The 21,084-nt window shown below is 36.4% G+C and overlaps 1 protein-coding gene across 2 annotated transcripts in view; it reads right to left on the reverse strand.

Annotated features, from left to right (window-relative positions):
- Positions 1-21,084, reverse strand: part of gabrr2a (gamma-aminobutyric acid type A receptor subunit rho2a) — a 48,463-nt gene that overhangs the window by 11,941 nt on the left and 15,438 nt on the right. For both annotated transcript variants that reach the window (XM_024278361.2, XM_036209986.1), the window contains 3 exons: positions 14,546-14,613; positions 11,240-11,463; positions 41-123 (listed from right to left, as the gene is read on the reverse strand). In XM_024278361.2, the coding sequence (XP_024134129.1) occupies positions 41-123; positions 11,240-11,463; positions 14,546-14,613 (375 nt within the window). The remainder of the gene's footprint in view (positions 1-40; positions 124-11,239; positions 11,464-14,545; positions 14,614-21,084) is intronic.

The following is a 21,084-nucleotide window of genomic DNA, read 5'->3' on the forward strand; positions in this document are numbered from 1 at the left end:
CTTATCGCTGGAATCAGATCACCGAGCAGCATTTACTTACAGCTCTCCAGCTCCAGAGAGCAGGTCTGCGAGTCCAGAGGGAAGCGGCTGAAGTCCATGTTGCAGGCGGCCGTCACCGTCACTCTGTTCAGCAGAGACAAAGAGAAAAAATGAGGAGAGGAAAAGATTCAGACTCTGTGTGTCGAAGTCAAGGCCCGGGGGCCGGATCCGGCCCTCCGGGTAATTCTATCCAGTCCTCCAGATCATTTTATCGTTATTAATGACACAATGTTATCTTGCTCTTATTTCTAGCTTGTATAATTTTGACAAAATATATTTTTATGGGGCGTAAAATATGGAAAGTTATTAAGGTTTAAGTTGATTTATTCTAGAATAATATTCCTGCCTTTTATTATTCATAATTATGTTCAAAGGTTATGGTTTTAAAGTTTTAAAAATTGGCATTCTGCTGGCTTTTTGGACTATTTCGATATTTACTAAGATTTTTAGGCTGTTTTGAAATTAGGCTAATATTTCAGCTACATGCTAGCTGTTTTGGCTAATTTAGGATTTCTTAAAGTTTTTGGAAGGTATTTTAAAGTTTAGCTAATATTTCAGCTACATGCTAGCTGTTTTGGCTAATTTAGGATTTTTTGTTTTGTGTGTATTTTGAAGTTTAACTAATATTTCAGCTACATGCTCGCTGTTTTGGCTAATTTAGGCTTTTTTGTTTGTTTGTTTTGTGTTTAATTTGAAGTTTAACTAATATTTCAGCTTCGTGCTAGCTATTTGGCTAATTTAAGTTTTTTTAAGTTTTAGGGTGGGGTGTTTTAAAGTTCAGCTAATATTTCAGCTACATGCTAGCTGTTTTGGCTAATTTAGACATTTATGTGTGTTTGTTTTGTGCGTATTTAGAAATGTAACTAATATTTTAGCTTCATGCTAGTTGTTTTGGCTAATTTAGACTTTTTGTTTGTTTGTTTTGTGTGTATTTTAAAGTCTAGCTAATATTTCAGCTACATGCTAGCTTTTTTGGCTAATTTGGGCTTTTTTGTAGTTTTTGGGTATTTTGAAGTTTAGCTAATATTTCAGCTACAAGCCAGCTGTTTTGGCTAATTAATGTTATTTTTAGGATATTTTGAAGTGTAGCAAATGCTAGCAATTTTGGCTAACCTAAGGCTTTTTTGTTTGTTTTTTAGGCTAATCTGGCCTTTAGCTAATATTTTAGCTGGCTATTAGCTTTAGCGTTTTTAGCTATCAATTTCAGCATCTTCATTGGCCACATTCAGCTTACAGCATTCACACTAACATTTTTGCAGGTAATGTTATATATCTAGTTCATAATTTTGTTAAAAGTTACATTTTTAAAGTTTTAACATTTTAGTTTTAGAGTTTTCAATAAATGTTTATCCTGTTCGGCCTGTGACCTTGTTTTGGATTTTGGCCCCCTTGTTCGAGTGAGTTTGACACTCCTGCTCTACAGAACTCAACAATTAATTGGCTTCAGCCTGTTGGCTAAAATGAATAAATAAGTAAATCAATAACAACTAAAAATGGCAGCTTTCTTTTTTTAGACATATCAATCAAAAAAAATGCTCAAAAGGATCATTAGTTATTTAGTCCCTTCAGGATTTCTCGATTGCACCAATTTTTACACCTTGTTTTTAATCAACATGGCAACGCCATCCAATCACTTTGACACAACTTTGGCCAAAAGCTCTAATTCTGAACCGTCAAAAGTTTCCCCGTCAATCAGGTTTGGAGGCTCAAACACTCACATCATCAGTCTAACCAATCAAACGTTCGCACATCGTCGTGGTGATGATGACACGTTTTCCTGGTAAAGATTGTGCTCAGTATTCTTCATAAAAGTAGAGGTTGTTCTCCTTGTGTTGTTGTGTTGGAGCACAAATAATAGCTGACGACTGACAAGAATTTTTTTCACTTTACAAGTCAGATCAGGACAATCAGGCAAATCCATTTCATTTATAGAGTCAAACAAAGTCGCATATAAACAGTTTTTTTCCCAATCTAACCTTTCATGATTTCTTTAAACTAAGTCTTCAGGTATTTATTATACATTTGGGTGTGGGTTTGAAATAAATCTACTGTTCAGCTTATTTAAACCAACACCTGAATTAATTTCCAGCTATGAAAAAGAAAAAAATCACTTGTGCTTTGTGCTTTTAGGTAAAAGCTACATTTAGGTAATGTTGTCCAGAGAATCTGGACACAGAGACAAAATATGGCGCTTGAAAATTGATAGCCGCAAAAAAGAAAACATAATTTGTAAACCAAGGCAATAAAAACACATTTTATATAACTATCATGTTTTGAAACGATTATATTTACAGACAGACATACAAGTTTTTAATCTAAGTGAACTCTCTTTGTGCTCGCGATTAACAGCACTTTAGAGTAAAATGTAAAATTTAGAAAAAATATTAGTAATAAAATACAAAAGAAAGCTTAAGTGACCAACAGCTGTATTTAGCAAAAACATAAGTGAAATAATTGTTTTTCTACAAAACAAAGATATTTTTAAAGTCATTTTTCACTTTTATTTATTTTTTTATCTTTTTTTTAAACTACTATAATTTTTCATGTAAAATGTACAAACCAATGCTGCTATTATGCAATTGTTTAAATGCACAATAAATTTGCTTTATTTAAAAAAAAAATAAGAAGAAATTGGATTATTTCTGTGCATTCTATGAGAGGCTATGTAACATTGCACTTCTATAAACAGCCAAAAAAAGGACTTCTTTGTACATTAGTTATTAACCTTAAAATATTATAACTTTTAATGGAACTTTTTAGAAAATCAGTTGGAAAATCTGCCTTTTTGGGTCTCAACAATCTTAATATCTGAAGGGACTGCTGAAATACTGACAGTAATATTAAAGCTCTGTTGAAATCTTAACTTTGTTAAAGTTAACTCTATGCTAACTTTCTTTTTCTGTGTTGCACAATGAAAGCTGAACTTTTATTCCACCCCTGAACTTCCCTCACATTCCTCCAGTTCTCCTCTGTCTCTCAGGTGAGTTTGGATTAAGTTTAAAGTCCTTCTGCTGATTTTAAGGCCATTCAGACGCGGGATTCTCAGTGTCTCTCAGGTATCCACATTTCCCCTCCCTCCTTAGATCCTCTTCCTCTGTTCAGTCCTCCATCCTCTAAACAGCTAAGGAGCAAAGTCTTCAGTCGCTCTAACACCCCCCCCCCACGAAACTCACTTCCTTCTGACCTCAGAAACATCACTTCCTTCACTCTTTTCAAATCCTCCCTGGAGACGCTTCTGTTTAAACTTCCCTGTCGTTTGTCTTTGTGTCTTTTGTTTTTGTCCAGTTTTATGTCTTTAATAATATCAGACAGTGAGAGTTTGGAGTTTTATGTGACTCTCCTGGTACGTTTAAGTGACTATTTTCAATAAAAAGTCTATGAAAACGCACATCAGGCTTCCACATTCATGCTGCCGTCATACTGGTCCGCGTGTGGCGCGTTCAAGAACAAGAACGCCCTCATACGGTTTCAGGAACATGATCCAGACGGTGGTGGCCACGCAGGCAGAGGTATTTTATGTTATTATTATTATTTTATGTTTGGCCAAAGAGCCTCCATGGAGAGATAAAAGAGCCACATGTGGATCTGAAGCCGCAGGTTGCAGACCTCTGATCTAGACTTTTCAGTGAGTGACCTCTTGAAAGCAAGTCATCGCAGCCGGTGGGTGTGTAAACACCTTCACATGTCACTACACAAGTTTTTAAAGTATGTTTTCAGGCTCAGATAGAGCTGTGCAAGAAAAAGTTCGAGTACATGTGCTAGTTTTGGGTAACAACAGTCCAGTGTGAATAATATCTGCTAAAAACACGTTCAAGAATGCCTGTTTAGCACGTTCCTGGACGCACATCACACGAATAGTATGTATGTAGTATCAGGTTTTTTCTTTATCTCGTTCCACCTAGCTTGGTGGCCTTGTGGTTGAGTGTCTGCCCTTAATCTAGAAGGTCGCGAGTTCAAATCCAAAGTCATACCAGAGACTAAAAACGGAACCCAAAGCCTCCCTCTTGGGGTTGGACTGGTGGGGATCAAACCACTAAATGCTTCCTGACTGCGGCTGTGTCTGCAGCTCCCCACTCCCCCAAATTTCACACCCCTAAAAACATATCAACTAAGTTTAAAATTCCTAAAACAAAGTCATTACACCTCTGTGTGTTCATGCTGTGAGTGGGTTATTGAATGTGAAACGAGGTTCACTTTGGGAGCATGTCGGAAGCACATGTTCAGGAATATAAATTAAACAGGAAATAACATCTTGATCTCTTTGATGCAGAGTTTTGGTTGTAGTTGATCCTCAAAAAGTCTCGTGTTTGTGGCAGTGACATTCAGCAGACGCTGCCTCCAAAAATATCCTCTTAAATCTAAAAAATCAAACAGCTCCTAAACGCAGGTTTGTCTGTTTGTTCCTTTGTCTGATCTCTGATCTGCCGCAGACAAAGACTTCTCACATCCTCACCTACATTCCCTCTCATTTTCAACATTCTCTGCTAACAAATTTAATGCTAACTTTAAAACCTGAAATATAAAAAGATTGAGCCCTCAGGCTGTTGGATCTCAATGGTTTGAGCCACAAAGTCAAACAAGAAAAATGTTTCCTGTGTGAGGAAGCAACTCTTACCCAGAAAAACTTTGTGTATTCAAAAATGATGTTATAAATCTCTCTAATTTTTACACTTATTATAATTTATTGAAGCTTTCAGACGAAAAGTCGGCGACCTGTAATGCAAATAGAGCCGTTTGATACAGTTTCTAACTGACCAAAATCCACTTTAACGTTTAGAAAAATACAGTATTTTATTTTTGTAGCTATTAAACCGTTCATTGATTAAATGTAGCTTTTAAATATTTGCAAAAAACAAATTAGAACAGTGTTATTTTATTTTAAATTTTAACTTATTCTACTTTTGACAGCAAGTTCCCTTCAAAATAAAATACACCCCAGCAGATTTACTTGAACCAAAAAGCCAAATCAGATGTTTTCTACTACTATGACTTCATCTTCATCTATTATCTCTTTTTATTACTGAATATAAACACAAAAACATCCTTTTTTTCTTTTAAATCTATATATCAAAATGCAATTAAATAGTCTATAAATGTTACCTTAGAACAGCAACTAAAAGATAAGAAAATTAGCTTTTTTTACTTCTAATAGTAAACCCCTTTGACAACTGATTATACTTGTTAGCATTATATTTTTTTGCGTGCTAAAAATTTACTCAGCACTTTACAACTCCTTCTAGTGTACCAAAGTGCTTCTCAATTAAAGAAACAATACATTTAAAAAATAGATCAATCGCACAAGGGGCCAAAATCCAAAACATACCTTTAAAATTTCACGGGCCGAACTGGATAAACATTTATTGAACACATTACAAGTACTTTTTTTAAACCGTAACTTTTTTACATAATTATGAACTAGATATATAGCATTACCTGCAATGATGCTAGTGTGAATGCTGTAAGCTGAATTTGGCTGTTGAAGATGCTGAAATTAATAGCTGAAAACGCTGAAGCTGATTGCCAGCTAAAATATTAGCTAAATGACAAATTAGCTTAAAAAACTAAAAATAAAACTTAGGTTAGCCAAAACAGCTAGCATGTATTTGAAAAAACAGCTAAACTACAAAATAGCCTAAAAAACAGAAAAAGCCTAAATGACCCAAAACATTCAGTCTGTAAAAATGTGTTAAACTCCAAAACAGCCTAAGACCATTAAACAACAAAAAAAAGATTAATTAGCCAAAACAGCTAGCATGTAGCTGAAATATTAGCTGAACTTCAAAATAGTCCAAAAAATCGTAGTAAATGCCAAAATAGTCCAAAAATCTATCAGAATGCCCATTTTTAAAGCTTTAAAACTATTACTTTCTAACATAATTATGAATAATAAAATATTATTCCAGACTATCAATGTATCACAAAAGATTGAAATTACATATGTGGAAAATGCGCAAACTGTACGTAGCAGGAGTGTGAGATAAGGGAGTAATTCATGAGAGGAATCATCATGTTTTTAAAATTCAAGCTTTATCACAGTATTCTCCTTTATTGTGGCTCAAAGCAAATAAATCTGAAATCTCACTGTACCAAATCCATCTGATTTGAAGGGAAGACCGATGCCACTCTGCAGTGGAGCGGTGTTTGAAATGAAACCGAGCCACAGAGGAGCTGTCCTGAAAGCACTTTTCATCTGTAGTGGAGCTGTGACGGCTTACAGTAGAACCGGCTGTTCCTCAGTTCAACTACAAGACCAAACGTTTGAAAAAAGTTGACTTAAGGGGTTAAAAAAAAAAAAAAAGAAAAGTCTCTAAAAACTAGAAAATTCCCATCGAAGAAAAAAATTGTAAAGCTCAACGTTTAAAAGACTTATGGCCAAATTTAACTGATAACTCGGAGCTTGAAAACAACATAAAGCCAGTATTTGGTACATTAACTTTATGTAGAATCAATGCCGCCTGCTTGACACGTATTGATCTTTAACCCATTTGATTTCTCCCAGCCTCAGTGCTGGCTGTGCAAATCCAATAGTCCCAAAGAATCTGGGACAGATTTAGTGACAAAGTGTTTCACTCATCATGAAGCCTAATTAGAAGTGAAAGCTCCTGTTCTGATGCTGCCACAAACCAGCCAATCATCAAGGGTTAGTCCTCGAGAAACCTCGAGAAACAACAAGGAGGGAGAGGATACTACACCTCTGTAAACACCACCATGGTAACTACCAAAATAAAAGCATCTGCTTTCTGACAAACTTTTTGACTTTTCTGCCTGACAGGATCCTCTGGTCTGATCATTTAATCCCAGATCAAGTCTTTCAGAAACACATGGACATGTAGCATCTCTACGGAGAGAACATAGACTCACTCCAACTTATGGGTGCATAATTCTTGATTTGTGCATAAATAAGGATTTGTGAGTGTGTAATTTAGGATTTGTGCATGACTTTGGATTTGTGCGTGTGTATTCTTGATTTTTAACTTCTATAATATGTTTTGTGCATAAGTAAAAACATTAAAAAAAATAAAAAAAAATACAATTTACACATGCACAAATTAAAATTAGAACAGCTTGAAACTACTTACACACAAAAGTATTTAAAAATATGCATGAATCACTTTATGCATGGACGAAACTTACAGATTCCATCGTGAGACTCTCTTCACGTCTCACTGATTCATCGGTGAGTGATGCGTTCAAGTACTACTAGAATGCTGGGTCATTAGAGTTTTCTTATCAGCCGTTTTAAACTTAGATTGTGAATAATATCTGGTGAAATTCTTCCACTTTCTTAAACAGATATTCCTGATAATTAATATAAAAAAGTCTAAATAAAGTTCTGGGAGAGATTTTTTTTTTTAAAATGATAAGTGTTTCTAAATTTGTTTATTTAGACTTTTTATATTAATTATCTAAAAATTATGGAGAGAAAATAGTCTCACTCTGATTGGTATGTGTGTATTCTTGATTCGTGAATATCTTTCTTAAAAAGATATTCCCCGATGGTTAATACTGTGTTAAAAAAAAGTCTAAATAAGTGTTTTAAAGCACGTATCTTTGTGGGGAGAACGGCAGAACACGGCGATTGCGATCTGTCCGTGTGATCCCGTTCTGGAAAGTGGTTGACCATGCTTATTTAGACTTTTTATGTTAATTATCAGAAAAATCTTTTCAAGAAAGTGGGCAAATATCAAATTTCTCCAGATATTCTACACAATCTAAGTTTAAAACGGATGGTAAAAAAACTCTAATGACCCAGCATTCTAGTAGTACTTGAACTCATCGCTCATTGACAAATTTGTGAGACGTGAAAAGAGTCTCACGATAGATTTGCACGTAACTTATGTGTTGTGCGTGCATAAAAGGTGATTCGTGCATATTTTTTTAAAGATTTAGAATTAGTTTCAAGCTTTTGTCATTTTAATTTGTGCACGTGTACATTGTATTTTGTATTTTTTTTCTTTTTTTACTTTACCACAAAACGTATTAAATAAGTTACAAATCAAGAATACGCACACACAAATCCAAAGTTATGCACAAATCAAGAATTCTACATGAACGAATGAGAGTGAGTCTATTTTCTCTCCATATGAAAAATGGAATCCGTGTGTAACTTAGGTTTCGTCCGCATGTAAGAGATGATTTTTAAAGATTTTTGTGCGTTATTAGTTTCAAGCTGTTGTCATTTTTATGTGCATGTGTAAATCGTATTTTGTATTTTGTTTTACTTGTGCACAAAACCTATTATATGAGTTACAAATCAAAAGTTATGCACAAATTATAAATCACACAAACAAATCAAGAATGCACGCTCACAAATCGTAATGTATGCACAAATCAAGAATTATGCACCCACAAATCGGAGTGAGTCTATTTTATCTCCATACATGTGAAGCTTCACAGCTAGTCATGAAAGCAGCTGTAAATTTCAGATACTTGTCAATAACACATAAAAACTAAATTTTTGGATTTCTTATGTTCATATAAACAAAATTAAATTGTAATATAGCCATTTAACTTTAAAACTGTCAAACTTTGCAAAACACTGATATCTCATTGACGTATTTTATCACTTCTGTCCATACGTCAAAAAAGTATATTTTACTGTTTGATTCAGTTGAGATTTACAAAACCAAAATCCAATTTGATCTAAAATAATTAAAGTCTGTTATGCATAAAAATAGATCTAAAGTCCTCCCTGTGGGCAAAATGTGAAAACCTTTCAATCCAGATTCATGTTTTTCATGTTGGAAACAGTCGGTAGTAACGGTGCCAACTTCAGCATTGTGGTTTAAAAAGATAAAACAGTAAACAATGAACCTTAAACACATATTCTCTTTAATGTCGGTGGATTGATTTAGTGCTTCAAGTGACCCTGAAATGTTTAGTTTTATGATACAGTTGGTCGAGCAGACAAGAAAAACATTTCTATCCTGTCAGCACGGTTAAGAGTCCGCTCTAAAACGGCCAAAGCCCATATTTCCCATGACACCACTCATACACACATCTCTGACTCTGCGGCAGACTGATGCCATGATTGAGGTTATTTTCTCACAGCTGAACACAGTGTTAGACAAGAAAATCCATCAAGATTTCATTTTCCCCCCAAATATCGATCGCTTTAATACGAGAGTCCTCTACAGTGAAGAGTCCTCTGTGGTGCAGTCACATCCAGAATCTAAATGTGAGACCGGATTCCCCAAAGAAAGAGAAAAAGAGGGTTTGACTGATTCTCCTGCAAACGACAGACCAGACGTTCCTCTCACCTCAATCAGTCGCATCCCACAGTAGCGTATTCAGTACCACAAAGACCATAAACAAGCCGTTTAACGAGTGATCGATACTTTCTACAGGCAGAAAAATACTGATGCTTAGTTTCATACAGACAGCTGCAGTACTGCTTGATAATTGGACCCTTTTTTTGACCATTTCAGGAATTATTTTGACATAAGACATCCTGGTAAGGCCACTAAAGTTGAATCCTAATTTTTCCTTTTCTGAGTGGTCTCTTAATTCTCTTTTGGATGAAAAGTTTAATCTTTTCTTTATTTTTTCTAGAAAAGTTCTAGAAAAGTAACTGGGGTGTTGTGTCACCTTTATTGCGCTCAGTAGAGTCAAAAGTGTACTTTTAATGTAAAGCTATTGTAATATTAGATAGTATTTTAAATTCTATTGTTAATGTTTAAAGATTTTTAAGTAGTTCTGACTCGGGTTGGGTATCGGTTATAATTTCCAGAAACAATTCGATTTGATTCCGATTTTTTCGATGCTTCAATTCAATTCAATTTTAAGTTTACAAATTTATACACATTTGTTTAGAAATACATTAAAAATCTATTAACATTGTAAACATTGTTCTGCTTCTCCTGGAGGGCGTTTCTGTTTGGCCACTAGGTGGCGATCGCGCTATAGACTTTATTCAAGAAGAAGACAACAGTATGAGGGAAAAAACTAAGTTACTTTAAATTTTTACTTTAAAAATTATTTCTGTTAAAGACTTTTGAAAATTAACGACTGTAAGTAAATAACAATGTTAATTTAATCAGTGATGAATTTTTTTGGTCAACCGAGCGTTAGCATTAGCCGTCCTATGGGAAATTCTATTGAATGCTAGCATCAAGCTAGCTGACTTTAGCTTTATGTGCTAAATCGATTTATATCTTCTGTGAATCGATTATTGATCTATTAAGCTTTAATCGATTTTTTCCACCCAGCCCTAGTTCTGACTATTTTACACACATATCTTCATTTAAAAAACCCACTCCGATCAAAACTACATTCGAACATAAGTCAACAAGTTCCAGGGTGACAGCAAACAACATAAGAGGACATGATGAAAAACATGGAATTTGCTCAGCGGATCGATATTAGAAGAGCTTAAAATTATATTAAAAAAAAAAACACCCGTAAAATATCAAGTACATTGTCTAAATTCCATTAAAGTCACAAGTCGAAAACACAATATAAAAAAACAGCCTTTAAGATAAAAACTGTTAAAACTGTGGAAGTTAATAGTATAAATACATATTTCTACTAGGAGTTCACAATTTAGATTAAATTAGTTTCCTAAGAGAGTTTTTGCAGAGCGACAGTAGCTCGCTAGAAACCATCTCTAACTGAGTTGTGGACTAGACTGTTGGCATCTTTGCCCCCCTTTCCCATAACCCATAACTTCACAACCTGTTTACATTCTCCTATTAGATCACAGCTACAGTACAGTTTGGAACCAGACGCCAACTCAGATGAGCAAAACAAAGACGTACATGGATCTACAAGTGGATGCATCAGAATGGAGTGGAGTATGAGGGGCCGTACAAGACATTATTTATTCATCCATCCATCCATTTTCTTGACCGCTTCATCCCGTTCGGGGTCGCGGGATTATTTATTCAAGCATTCACATTTATATATACTCTCTTACGCACACATATATACTCTCTTACGCATACATATATTCTCTTTCAAAAGAGAGTATATATGAATGTGAATGGTTCAGAATAAATAATGTCTTGTACGGCCCCTTATAGTGGAGCAGGGAGCTTGGCTTTTCAAGTGTTTTTTCGTTTGCTCCTGATTCACAATAATTTAAATAAAGAAATATTAATAAACAGTTTTAAGCTTATATTTCTCAATATATGTCCTTTGTCGACAGACAAATGCCACAAGAACATGTTAAAAACTCTTTAAGGACCATTGTGTTACTGACCTTAAGCTGTAGAGCACGTGTCCGTCAGGAAAGACTCGCAGCATGATGTTGTCCGTGGTTGTGTCATGAATGAAGGACCTCTTGGAGTGGACAAAGAAGACATCCGGGACCCAGATCTTCTTCACCAGACGGCCATCGAATGTCATGCTCTTGTTGGTGCTACTGCTGAATGAAAGGCGCTCATCCTTCCAGTAGTGCCTGAGGTACAACGTCATGGTGAAGTCCTGGTGGGGTGACATCATGGAGGATGAGAACCACATTCATGACATTGTTCAAAAATAAAGACTTCAGAGGAGCTAAGTTTTTGTTTTACAGGTCCTGATGAGGATCTTAGGGTCATGCTATGACTTACAGCAGGGGTGTCAAACTCAATCGCACATGGACCAAAATCCAAAGCACACATAGGTCGCCATTAAAAACTCAAAAAACAGGATTTTCATTGGAAGGGGACTTTAAAGATTTCACATAATTATGGACTAAATATATAGAGTTACCTGCAATAATGCTAGTGTGAATGCTGTAACCTGAATTTGGAAACTGAACATCTAGTGCTGATAGCTGAATATGCTGAAATTGATAACTAAAAGCACTGAATCTTATAGCTGAAAATGCTGAAGTTGACAGCTTAAAATGTAGAAGTTGATAGCTGAAATGGCTATAGTTAATAGCTGAAAACGCTGAAGTTGACAGCTGAAATCGCTGAAGCTTATAGCTGAAAACGCTGAAGTTAATAGCTAAAAACGCTGAAGTTGATAGCTGAAAACGCTGAAGTTGACAGCTGAAATTGCTAAAGTTTATAACTGAAAATGCTGAAGTTAATAGCCGAAAATGCTGAAGTTGACAGCTGAAATCGCTGAAGCTTATAGCTGAAAACGCTAAAGTTTATAACTGAAAATGCTGAAGTTAATAGCTGAAATTGCTGAAGTTGACAGCTGAAATTGCTGAAGCTTATAGCTGAAAACACTGAAGTTAATAGCTGAAAACGCTGAGGTTGACAGCTGAAAATGCTAAAGTTTATAACTGAAAACGCTGAAGTTAATAGCTGAAATTGCTGAAGTTGACAGCTGAAATTGCTGAAGTTTATAACTGAAAATTCTGAAGTGAATATGTGGAAACGCTGAAGTTAATAGCTGAAATTGCTGATGTTGACAGCTGAAATCGCTGAAGCTTATAGCTTAAAATGTTGAAGTTGACAGCTGAAATTGCTAAAGTTTATAACTGAAAACGCTGAAGTTAACAGCTGAAATTGCTGAAGTTGACAGCTGAAAACCAGGATGTACCACATGGGCACTGAAAGAGTAACTTGCAACTGAACAACACTGATGCCACATTCACACCGGACGTGATTTGAGCAGCAGGGGTGTCGAGTTTCAATGTTAATCAATGTACAGACGCGATCTGAGGTACTACGCCGCGTCAACCAATCAGGGACTTCAGGTGCACACACAACAGCCATGTCAAAGCAAGCTTAAGCAGCCCTTTCAATAAAAGTCTATGCAAATGTGTAGCATTCGTAGCAGAATGTTGGACTTCTATGCCTGTTTGTATAAACTTCTCATCGACACAGCTGCTGTGTGCAGCTTTGGGCGCGTGTGGTTTTCAGTGACTCAACCAAAGGGTAGAATAATAAGATCCAATATGGCCGCTTGAAGAAAGGGTTACCGTCCTGAACTTTCATCTGTTTTCTGACCTCACTAGTGCAGTGGGGTTGCCGGAGACTGTCCCGGTTACTGTTGGGCGAAGGCAGGATACGCCCTGGAGAGGCCGCCAGCCTGTCACAGAGCTCATGGATGTGGCACGTCAGCGTCCACTATGCTAGCCAGCTGCCCAGTGGACAGCGGCATTCGACATGCTAGCCCGCTGGCGGTGGATGCTATCCAATTGGAGAGCCTTCGTAGTGAGTGTGAGCTCCTATTTTCTTTGAGACAATAACAACAAAAAATAGTTTTATTGTCCACTCTTTGGATGATGCGGGACAGAAATTCTCCTGAAACAGACAGATGGGGAAAGTATGGTGTGCTGGAGTATTGTCCTCTATTTTCATCTACTTCTGCTCTATTCTTTATTATTTATTTCTCGATTAGTTCTGCATGCCTCTGTTGGTGTAGTGTGATTCATATGTTGTTTCTTCTTTCCCACTTCCCTCCGGGGAGAGCGGGAGAGACTTCAGTTTCCAGGATGCTCGTCGGTGTTCCTGTTCTTGTCAGTGGACCACGCCTCTGGCACATCTCGCATCCCCAGCTGTCCCCCAGCCCATCTGGATGAAGCCCATCAGCTCCACTATTCGAACATGTAGTTGTAGAGTTAGATAACGGCCGTCATTTAGGCGCAGCTCCCGCAGTAAATGGTGAAATTCAACGTACAGCGAGTGTTTGATTTATCTGGTGAATCCACACACGGTGATGTGCTTGCCGACACTTCAAAGCATATAAACCCAAGCTACTCACTCAACATCATCCATGTTTTCCAAGATGTGGTCGACGAAAAAAGTTTGTTGGTGAATTGCGTTCGGTTTTCAAAGAATGATGTGTGATCAGGTGATCTTCACGTTCCAATTAACTGAGTATTTTTTACTCTTTTTTTTACTCTATTTTGTTCTATTTTAATGTATTCTTTGCAAGTCTTTCTCTGCTGCTATGTGCATATATTTAAGAGTTCATCTCTGCAGCTATGTGTGTACACATATTTATTAGAGTTTTGATTCCCTACATTTTGTGCATTTCCTTATTATTATGCAGATTCTACAACAGAATTTCCCTGTTTTCCTGATGCTGTTGCCCTTTAGATTTGACACAAAGCTTGACTTGACCTTATTTAAATCATGCCTCTTGACACTAAATGTTCTTTGGCTATGCTAATTCTTTGTTTTCAAGCTCCAAGATTTATTTAAATGTCAGTTATTACACAGTTTTGAAGGTTCAGACACAAAAAAAGGTTCCTGTGAAAATAACCTTAAATATCCCACTGAGCCCCTGACCATGAATTTCATCCGACAGTATGTCTGAAATGCTTTATGAAAAGCAGTTTCCACCGAAATGTCCCACTGAGATGAACACAGGAGCAGTGGAGCCGGAAATTTCTACCATGACGGGGTAAAGCAGTGCAGCTCATACAGAGAAGATCTCAGCCCTGAACTCCAGTTTTCATGCCTTTTTTTTCAACTATTCACTCCGCTGGAGTCTTTATTCAAAAGTGAGATGGTGTTTCTGTCTGAATCAGATCGTCCGTTCTGAAGGATGAAGAACTTTTACATCATCCTGCAGATCTTCTGCATTAACTGTCAAACAAAGTGAGAAGATTTCTTACCATGTCCACCTCAGAGATGCTGTCCAAGCTCTCCACTTGAACATCCACCCCCACAGGGATTGCAGGACCTGCCGAACAACATTACATCATCAACAAACTGCACTTGCTTGGCAAAGGAAGTCTTCATTTATGGAGGTTCCGATTTAGTAACTACACTCTGAAAAGGCAGACAGTTGGGAATGCAGCATAAACTGGAGTAGAATTCTTTTTATTGTTTGCTGCAAAGATTCATAGCTTAAAAAATGAATGATGAAGTTTATATTTTATTTTAGACGTTGGGCCAACAACCCTTGAAGGTATTTCGAAATCCCAGCTCTGGTAGAGGCCCTGCTCCAACTCACCTGCCTCTTAAGACCGCCAACATTCAGCGTCTGCAGAGCTCGATGACGAACTGAATCAGTTAAAATGGAAAACAGAATGCCCTGAAAACGAGGTTTTGGAAAACACTATTAAGGGGAAGAAGGGTGGCTTAAAAACAGTCATCAGAACCCCTTTATGAGGAGGGCAAACTACAAACGGTCAGGGCTAAACAAGCTGGTTGTTCAAGGTATGCTGTCTCTAAGGAATAGAAACAGTCTGAAAAACCATTGAGTGGTGGGAAAATGTGCAGCAGGATAACCACAATCTAGAGAAGATTGGCCAACAAAATTTGTCAAGTGGGCTGAGATTGCAGTTTATCTGAAAGTGGACGTTGGAACACATAATAAATCCGGTTATTTTTGTGCTTCACGTAAAAGCATAAAAGCTTCTGATTGATTCTGACCTTCAAGAAATGTGACATTTGTAGCCCATTGCTAGTTTTTATCTTTATACCAATCATCTTTTGATCCAGTTGTCTTTTAATTATGACGTTTTTAGCCAAATTTAATAAACCTGTCGTTTCCTGGGACATAGTTCCTTCAGAGCGGCAGTAGTTTATTAGGAATTCACCACTGAGTTGTGGGCGGGACTATTGGTTCTGACCTATGGAGAGAAAATAGACTCACTCCGATTTGTGCGTGCATGCGTATTCTTGATTTGTAACTCATTTAATACGTTTAGTGCATAAGTACAAAAATTACAAAATTAAAAATAATTCAGGATAAAATTTGCACATGCACAAATGGAAATTACACCTGCAAATTTTTAAAAAATTACGCACGAATCACCTCTTACGCACAGACAAAACCTCAGTTACGCACAATTCTATCGTGAGACTCTTTTCACATCTCACAAATTCGTCCGTAAGTGATGCATTTAAATGCTGCTAGAATGCTCGTTCATTAGAGTTTTTTATCAGTCATTTTAAACTTAGATTATAAATAATATATGGTGAAACTTCACATGACTTGCTTTAACAGATATTCTGTTAATTAATATGAAAAAAGTGTAAATGAGCATTTTTAAAATACATCCCTTTAAAAATAATATTTTCCAGAAAAAAGTGGCTTTTAAACGCATCACTCTCGGACAAATTTGTGCGTGTAAGTAGCTTCAAGATGTAGTGATTTTAATTTGTGCATGTGTAAATTGTATTTTTTCAATTTTGTACATATTATAGGAGTTACAAATCAAAAATTATTACAATCCAAAGTTATACACAAATCCTAAATTATGCTTGCACAAATCAAGAATACACACGCACAAATCTTAATTTACTCACAAATCAAGAATACGCACATACAAATCAATAATAAGCACGCACAAGACTATTTTCTTTCCATATTGAGCAACCCCCAGTGCCCCTCCCCCATGCTGAAAGCTCCCTGTTTACATGCACTCCTGCTAGCTTATAGCCCCTCACACCCCCAAGCTAACAATTCCTGTGCAACAAAAACGGCGAGCAGTTCGGAGCCAGGTGTCAAATCAGACAAAGAAAATGAAGAAGAACATGGATCTTATCCTCTACAAGTGGACGTATCAGAATGGAGTGGAGCAGGAAGCATGTGGCCCGTCCAGCGTATTTTCTACATAAAAAACATTTTTTTCAAACTGCATTTTTTTCAAAAAATTCAAAATGATTTGAACTTTGAGCTCAATTTATGTTATATTTGTCGTCCATCATCACAGAAATACCACAAAAACATGTTAAAAACACCCAAAAACACAATTTTCATCAGTGTTTTTTATTGCATGTCATATGCTGCCGTTGGTTTATTGAGATTTTTTTTTTTTTTTTTTTAGGAAGTACCTGTGTACATAGCTGTTCACTGTCAGTGAATTTATAGGAAGTTTTCATCAAAATGATTATAAAAGAAGAAGTTTTGTGCAGAAATGTGAGAAAAAAGCCTCTTTCTCTCTTCAGCATCAGCAACTATTTTCAGAAAAAAAGTCTGGCTAAAAACTGTATGCTTTTACCACTTATTAGTAAAAACATTTTTTTTTTTTTTACTAAAAAAAACTAAACTCTGATTTGGATTGGTTTATTTTATAACCCTGATTTTTTTTATTTATTTAACCATTATTTAACCAGGAAAAAATCCCATTGAGATCCACTGATCTCTTTTTCAATTAAACACACCCAATACATGTCATAGAATTAAAATATGGCAATAAATAAATAAATATGACGAAATAAGACTGAATAAAAACAAATTGTTAATTAAAAACATTAAAAAAGTTAGTTTCCACAGTATTTACAAGAGTTTTAGTACATACATTACATACATTAAATACATACATTTTTAGAAATAAATAGGTCAAAATTTGAAGCTGTGGGTTTAATGTTGTATTTTTTTGTGTGTCATCAGCACTAATTATCAGAAAAAGAAAAACTCCAGAATAAGAAAACAAAACATTGAACTTAAATTTCTCAACATAATTTTAGGTGGTCATCCTAATGTGCTTTTCCAGCCTGTTGAGCCACTTCTTGTTCCCATGTTTGCCCCTCGTCTGAACAAAGTGTCGTTTGTGGGGTAACAGCTGTGTGATGGCGTAACAGATTGCTTCCTGCTCTAATCTAAGCTGCAAACACAGAGAACTGCTGCCAGCTTAATCTGCTGCAGCAGCGCCTGGCGTGCAGCCTGGCCACACAGTGCCCGAGCTCCACCGGCTGCAGCAGGCGGTCCCGTTCCAATAAAGTCAAGATCTCCAGATGGAACCTGGATGAACCATCTTCCACGAGCAGAGAAAAAAAAAGAGACTCAAGAAACTGAGGTCACTGAAGTATGGGAAATTCCAAAAACTGAAACTCTAATTATGTGAATGCTCAATAAGCAATCTTGGTATCAGAACGTTCAGTTTGTTCACATTACTGCTTGTACTTTTGGTATTAATGGATTTTATAGTTTTTGAAATATTGAGGAAAATATGCCCCATACATTTCAATATTTTAAATAGATTAGAAAAAAAAACTTTAAATATATACATGGGATATGTTTTAAAAAAATTGAGTTTACCTTCGATTTTAGCAACATGCTAACGTTTTTGGCTAATTTGTGATCTACTGAGGTTTTTATAGGCAAATTTAGAGTTTAGCTTCTATTTTAGCAACATGTTAATCTTTTTCTTGGCAAATTTGGCATCTACTAAGGTTTTCTATGCTAATTTAGAGTTTAACTTATATTTTAGCAACATGCTAGCGTTTTTGGCTAATTTGTGATCTACTGAGGTTTTTATAGGCAAATTTAGAGCTTAGCTTCTATTTTAGCAACATGCTAACGTTTTTGTCTAATGGGTTTTTATAGGCAAATTTAGAGCTTAGCTTCTATTTTAGCAACATGCTAACGTTTTTTGGTAAATTTGGCATCTACTGAGGTTTTTTATGCTAATTTGGAGTTTAACAAACATTTTAGCAACATGCTAACATTTTTGGCTAATTTGTGATCTACTGAGGTTTTGATGTGCTAATTTGGAGTTTAGCTTCTAATTTAGCAACTGGCTAACGTTTTAAACAATTTAGTTCACTGAGGAATTTTAGATTATTTTGGAGTGTAGCTGGTATTTAATCAACAAGCTAGTTTTTTTAGGCTAATTTAGCATCTACTAAGAGCTAATTTGGTGATTAGCTCATATTTAAGCAACACACTAAATATTTTCAAGAGTACCCAGCTGCAGGTGTCATGGCGGACTGGAATGGCGGATAGACGTAACATGGCCGATGGACGTCCAACCAGAAGTTGTCATAATGCACAAATCGTAAGTCTACAAACATGTTCGGAAGTTGTATTTTTCTGATATACATGTATGTTATGTAATTTATAATTTTATGTAATATGTTGTGTAATTTTAGATATTTTACTGGTACATTAAAGGAGAGGCGGGGGTAGGGGGGGTGGGGGATGAGATGTGTTCGTCCACTAAAAAGGAGCAGGAAATAGTCAGGCAAAATAAGTCAATTACATTTTTAAAATGATCGAATTGCATTTCTTTTTTCTGCCACATATGAAAAATAAGACATGTTTTTTTTATCTAGAGACTCTCTAGAGACTTCCGCTTCCGGTATTCAGGTTGACGTCCATCGGGCATGACGGAGCGCCTTAGATCAATCCGCCATGTTTGCCTGCAGCTGGGCGCCTCTCAATATTTTAGCAAAATTAGCATGTATTGGGGATTTTTAAGCAATTTTACGAAAAAAAAATTCAGAAATGTAGGTCAACTTCAGTGCTCTATCATAGTCCTTTAAAAAAAATTCAGTCTTTTAGCAAATTTAACATATAGCAAATAGCGTTTGTATTTTCAGCAAATCCCTTCAGCAATTAAAGTAAATTGCGTCACCATTTTCAGCAAAAAGTTTCAGCATCTTCAGCAACTACTTTCAGCAAAAAGCATTCACTCTAGCATTATTGAAGGTAATGCAACTTTTATAGTTGTTATAGTTTTATGGATTGAATATGCAGACTTTCAGTAATAAAAATGTTTGATTTCAACTTCTATAAGATTGATGGACTGAGGAGAAAACTTCACATCAGAGGAAATGGCCCTCTTTGATCAACCGTCTTATCTTCTCTCTTCAGAATCAAACAGCAGATGGAGAAATTATCTCCAGCAGACAAAAACAAACCTTTATGTTTCATTAAACCTCGCTCAAGTACACAGTTCTGTATTGTTCAGGCTGCTTACGGCTGTAATGAACAGGAAGTTAATAAATCTAAGTTTACTGGAAAAAAAAACATTCACTTAATTCAGTAAAAAGTCTTTCTTTTCTACGATAATGAGGCTTATAAGATCTTTTTTCAAATTCTAAAGTTAACTGAGGTAATTAGTGGTGCTTTTAAGATGCTAAAAGACAGAACAAGCACTAAAACCTGCATCTAAAGCAGGTTTTACCCATAAATATGTAGCTGGTTCATCAATTCATCAAAGCCCCGCAGCAGATCTGGAACCAATCTACATCAGACGTACCTAAAGTCGCGTGATCATCAAAGTGGCCTCATTCCAGGATGGCCTCACATGACACTTCTCAACTGTCATCTCAGCCAGACAGTGTCAGGTGCTTCTTTCTTTGCATACTTAATAATGAATGACTGGATGAGCACACAGAAAAAAAAAAAGAAAAATGGATGGTGGAACGGACAAAATATGAGAACAATAACGATGTAAAGCTTAAAGAAAAAAAATCAATGGACTGGCAGGTGAATAAAAATGGATAAATGAATGTCAGGAGTAAACTTACAGATTGATTATTGGAAGACAGAAACATCAAGTAATTTTTCCTGAAAAGTTTTGTCTCTGAAAAAGATGGAGGATCCTTGAGATAGACAAACGGATGACTGGACCGACCGACATACAAAAATAGAGGTTGATGGTAAAATGGAAATATTTGAGGCTGCATGGGTGGACCGAATGATAGATAAATTATTGGACTGACAGACAAAAGAAACCATTGGATGGATGGATGGATGGATGGATGGATGGATGGATGGATGGATGGATGGATGGATGGATGGATGGATGGACAAACTACGGGATGGACAGAGGGAGGACTGAAAGATGCACTTAAGGATGGATGGATGACACATGGATACATGGATGGGAACACCGAAGAATCAACAGATAGGCGGATGGACGGTCGAACAGACAGAATGGATGAATGAATGGACTTGAGGGAAGGAGGATGGAAAGATGGATAAAAATAGATGGATGGATAGATGGATGGATGGATTAATGGATGGATGGATGGATTAATGGATGGATGGATGCATGGACAAGCTAAGGGATGGACTGGAGGGAGGACTGAAAGATGGACTTAAGGGTGGGTGGATTGATGGATGGATGGAAGGACGGACTGACAGATTGATGGATGGATGGATGGACTTATGGATGGATAGATGGATGGATGGATGACACATGGATACATGGATGGGAACACCGAAGAATCAACAGATAGGTGGATGGACGGTCGAACAGACAGAATGGATGAATGAATGGACTTGAGGGAAGGAGGATGGAAAGATGGATAAAAATAGATGGATGGATGGATGGATGGATTAATGGATGGATGGATGGATGGATGGATTAATGGATGGATGGATGGATGGATGGATGGATTAATGGATGGATGGATGGATGGATGGATAGATGGATGGATAGATGGATGGATGGATGGATTAATGGATGGA

The sequence above is a fragment of the Oryzias melastigma genome, linkage group LG22 (genome assembly GCF_002922805.2).
Source record: "Oryzias melastigma strain HK-1 linkage group LG22, ASM292280v2, whole genome shotgun sequence".
Lineage (NCBI taxonomy): Eukaryota > Metazoa > Chordata > Actinopteri > Beloniformes > Adrianichthyidae > Oryzias > Oryzias melastigma.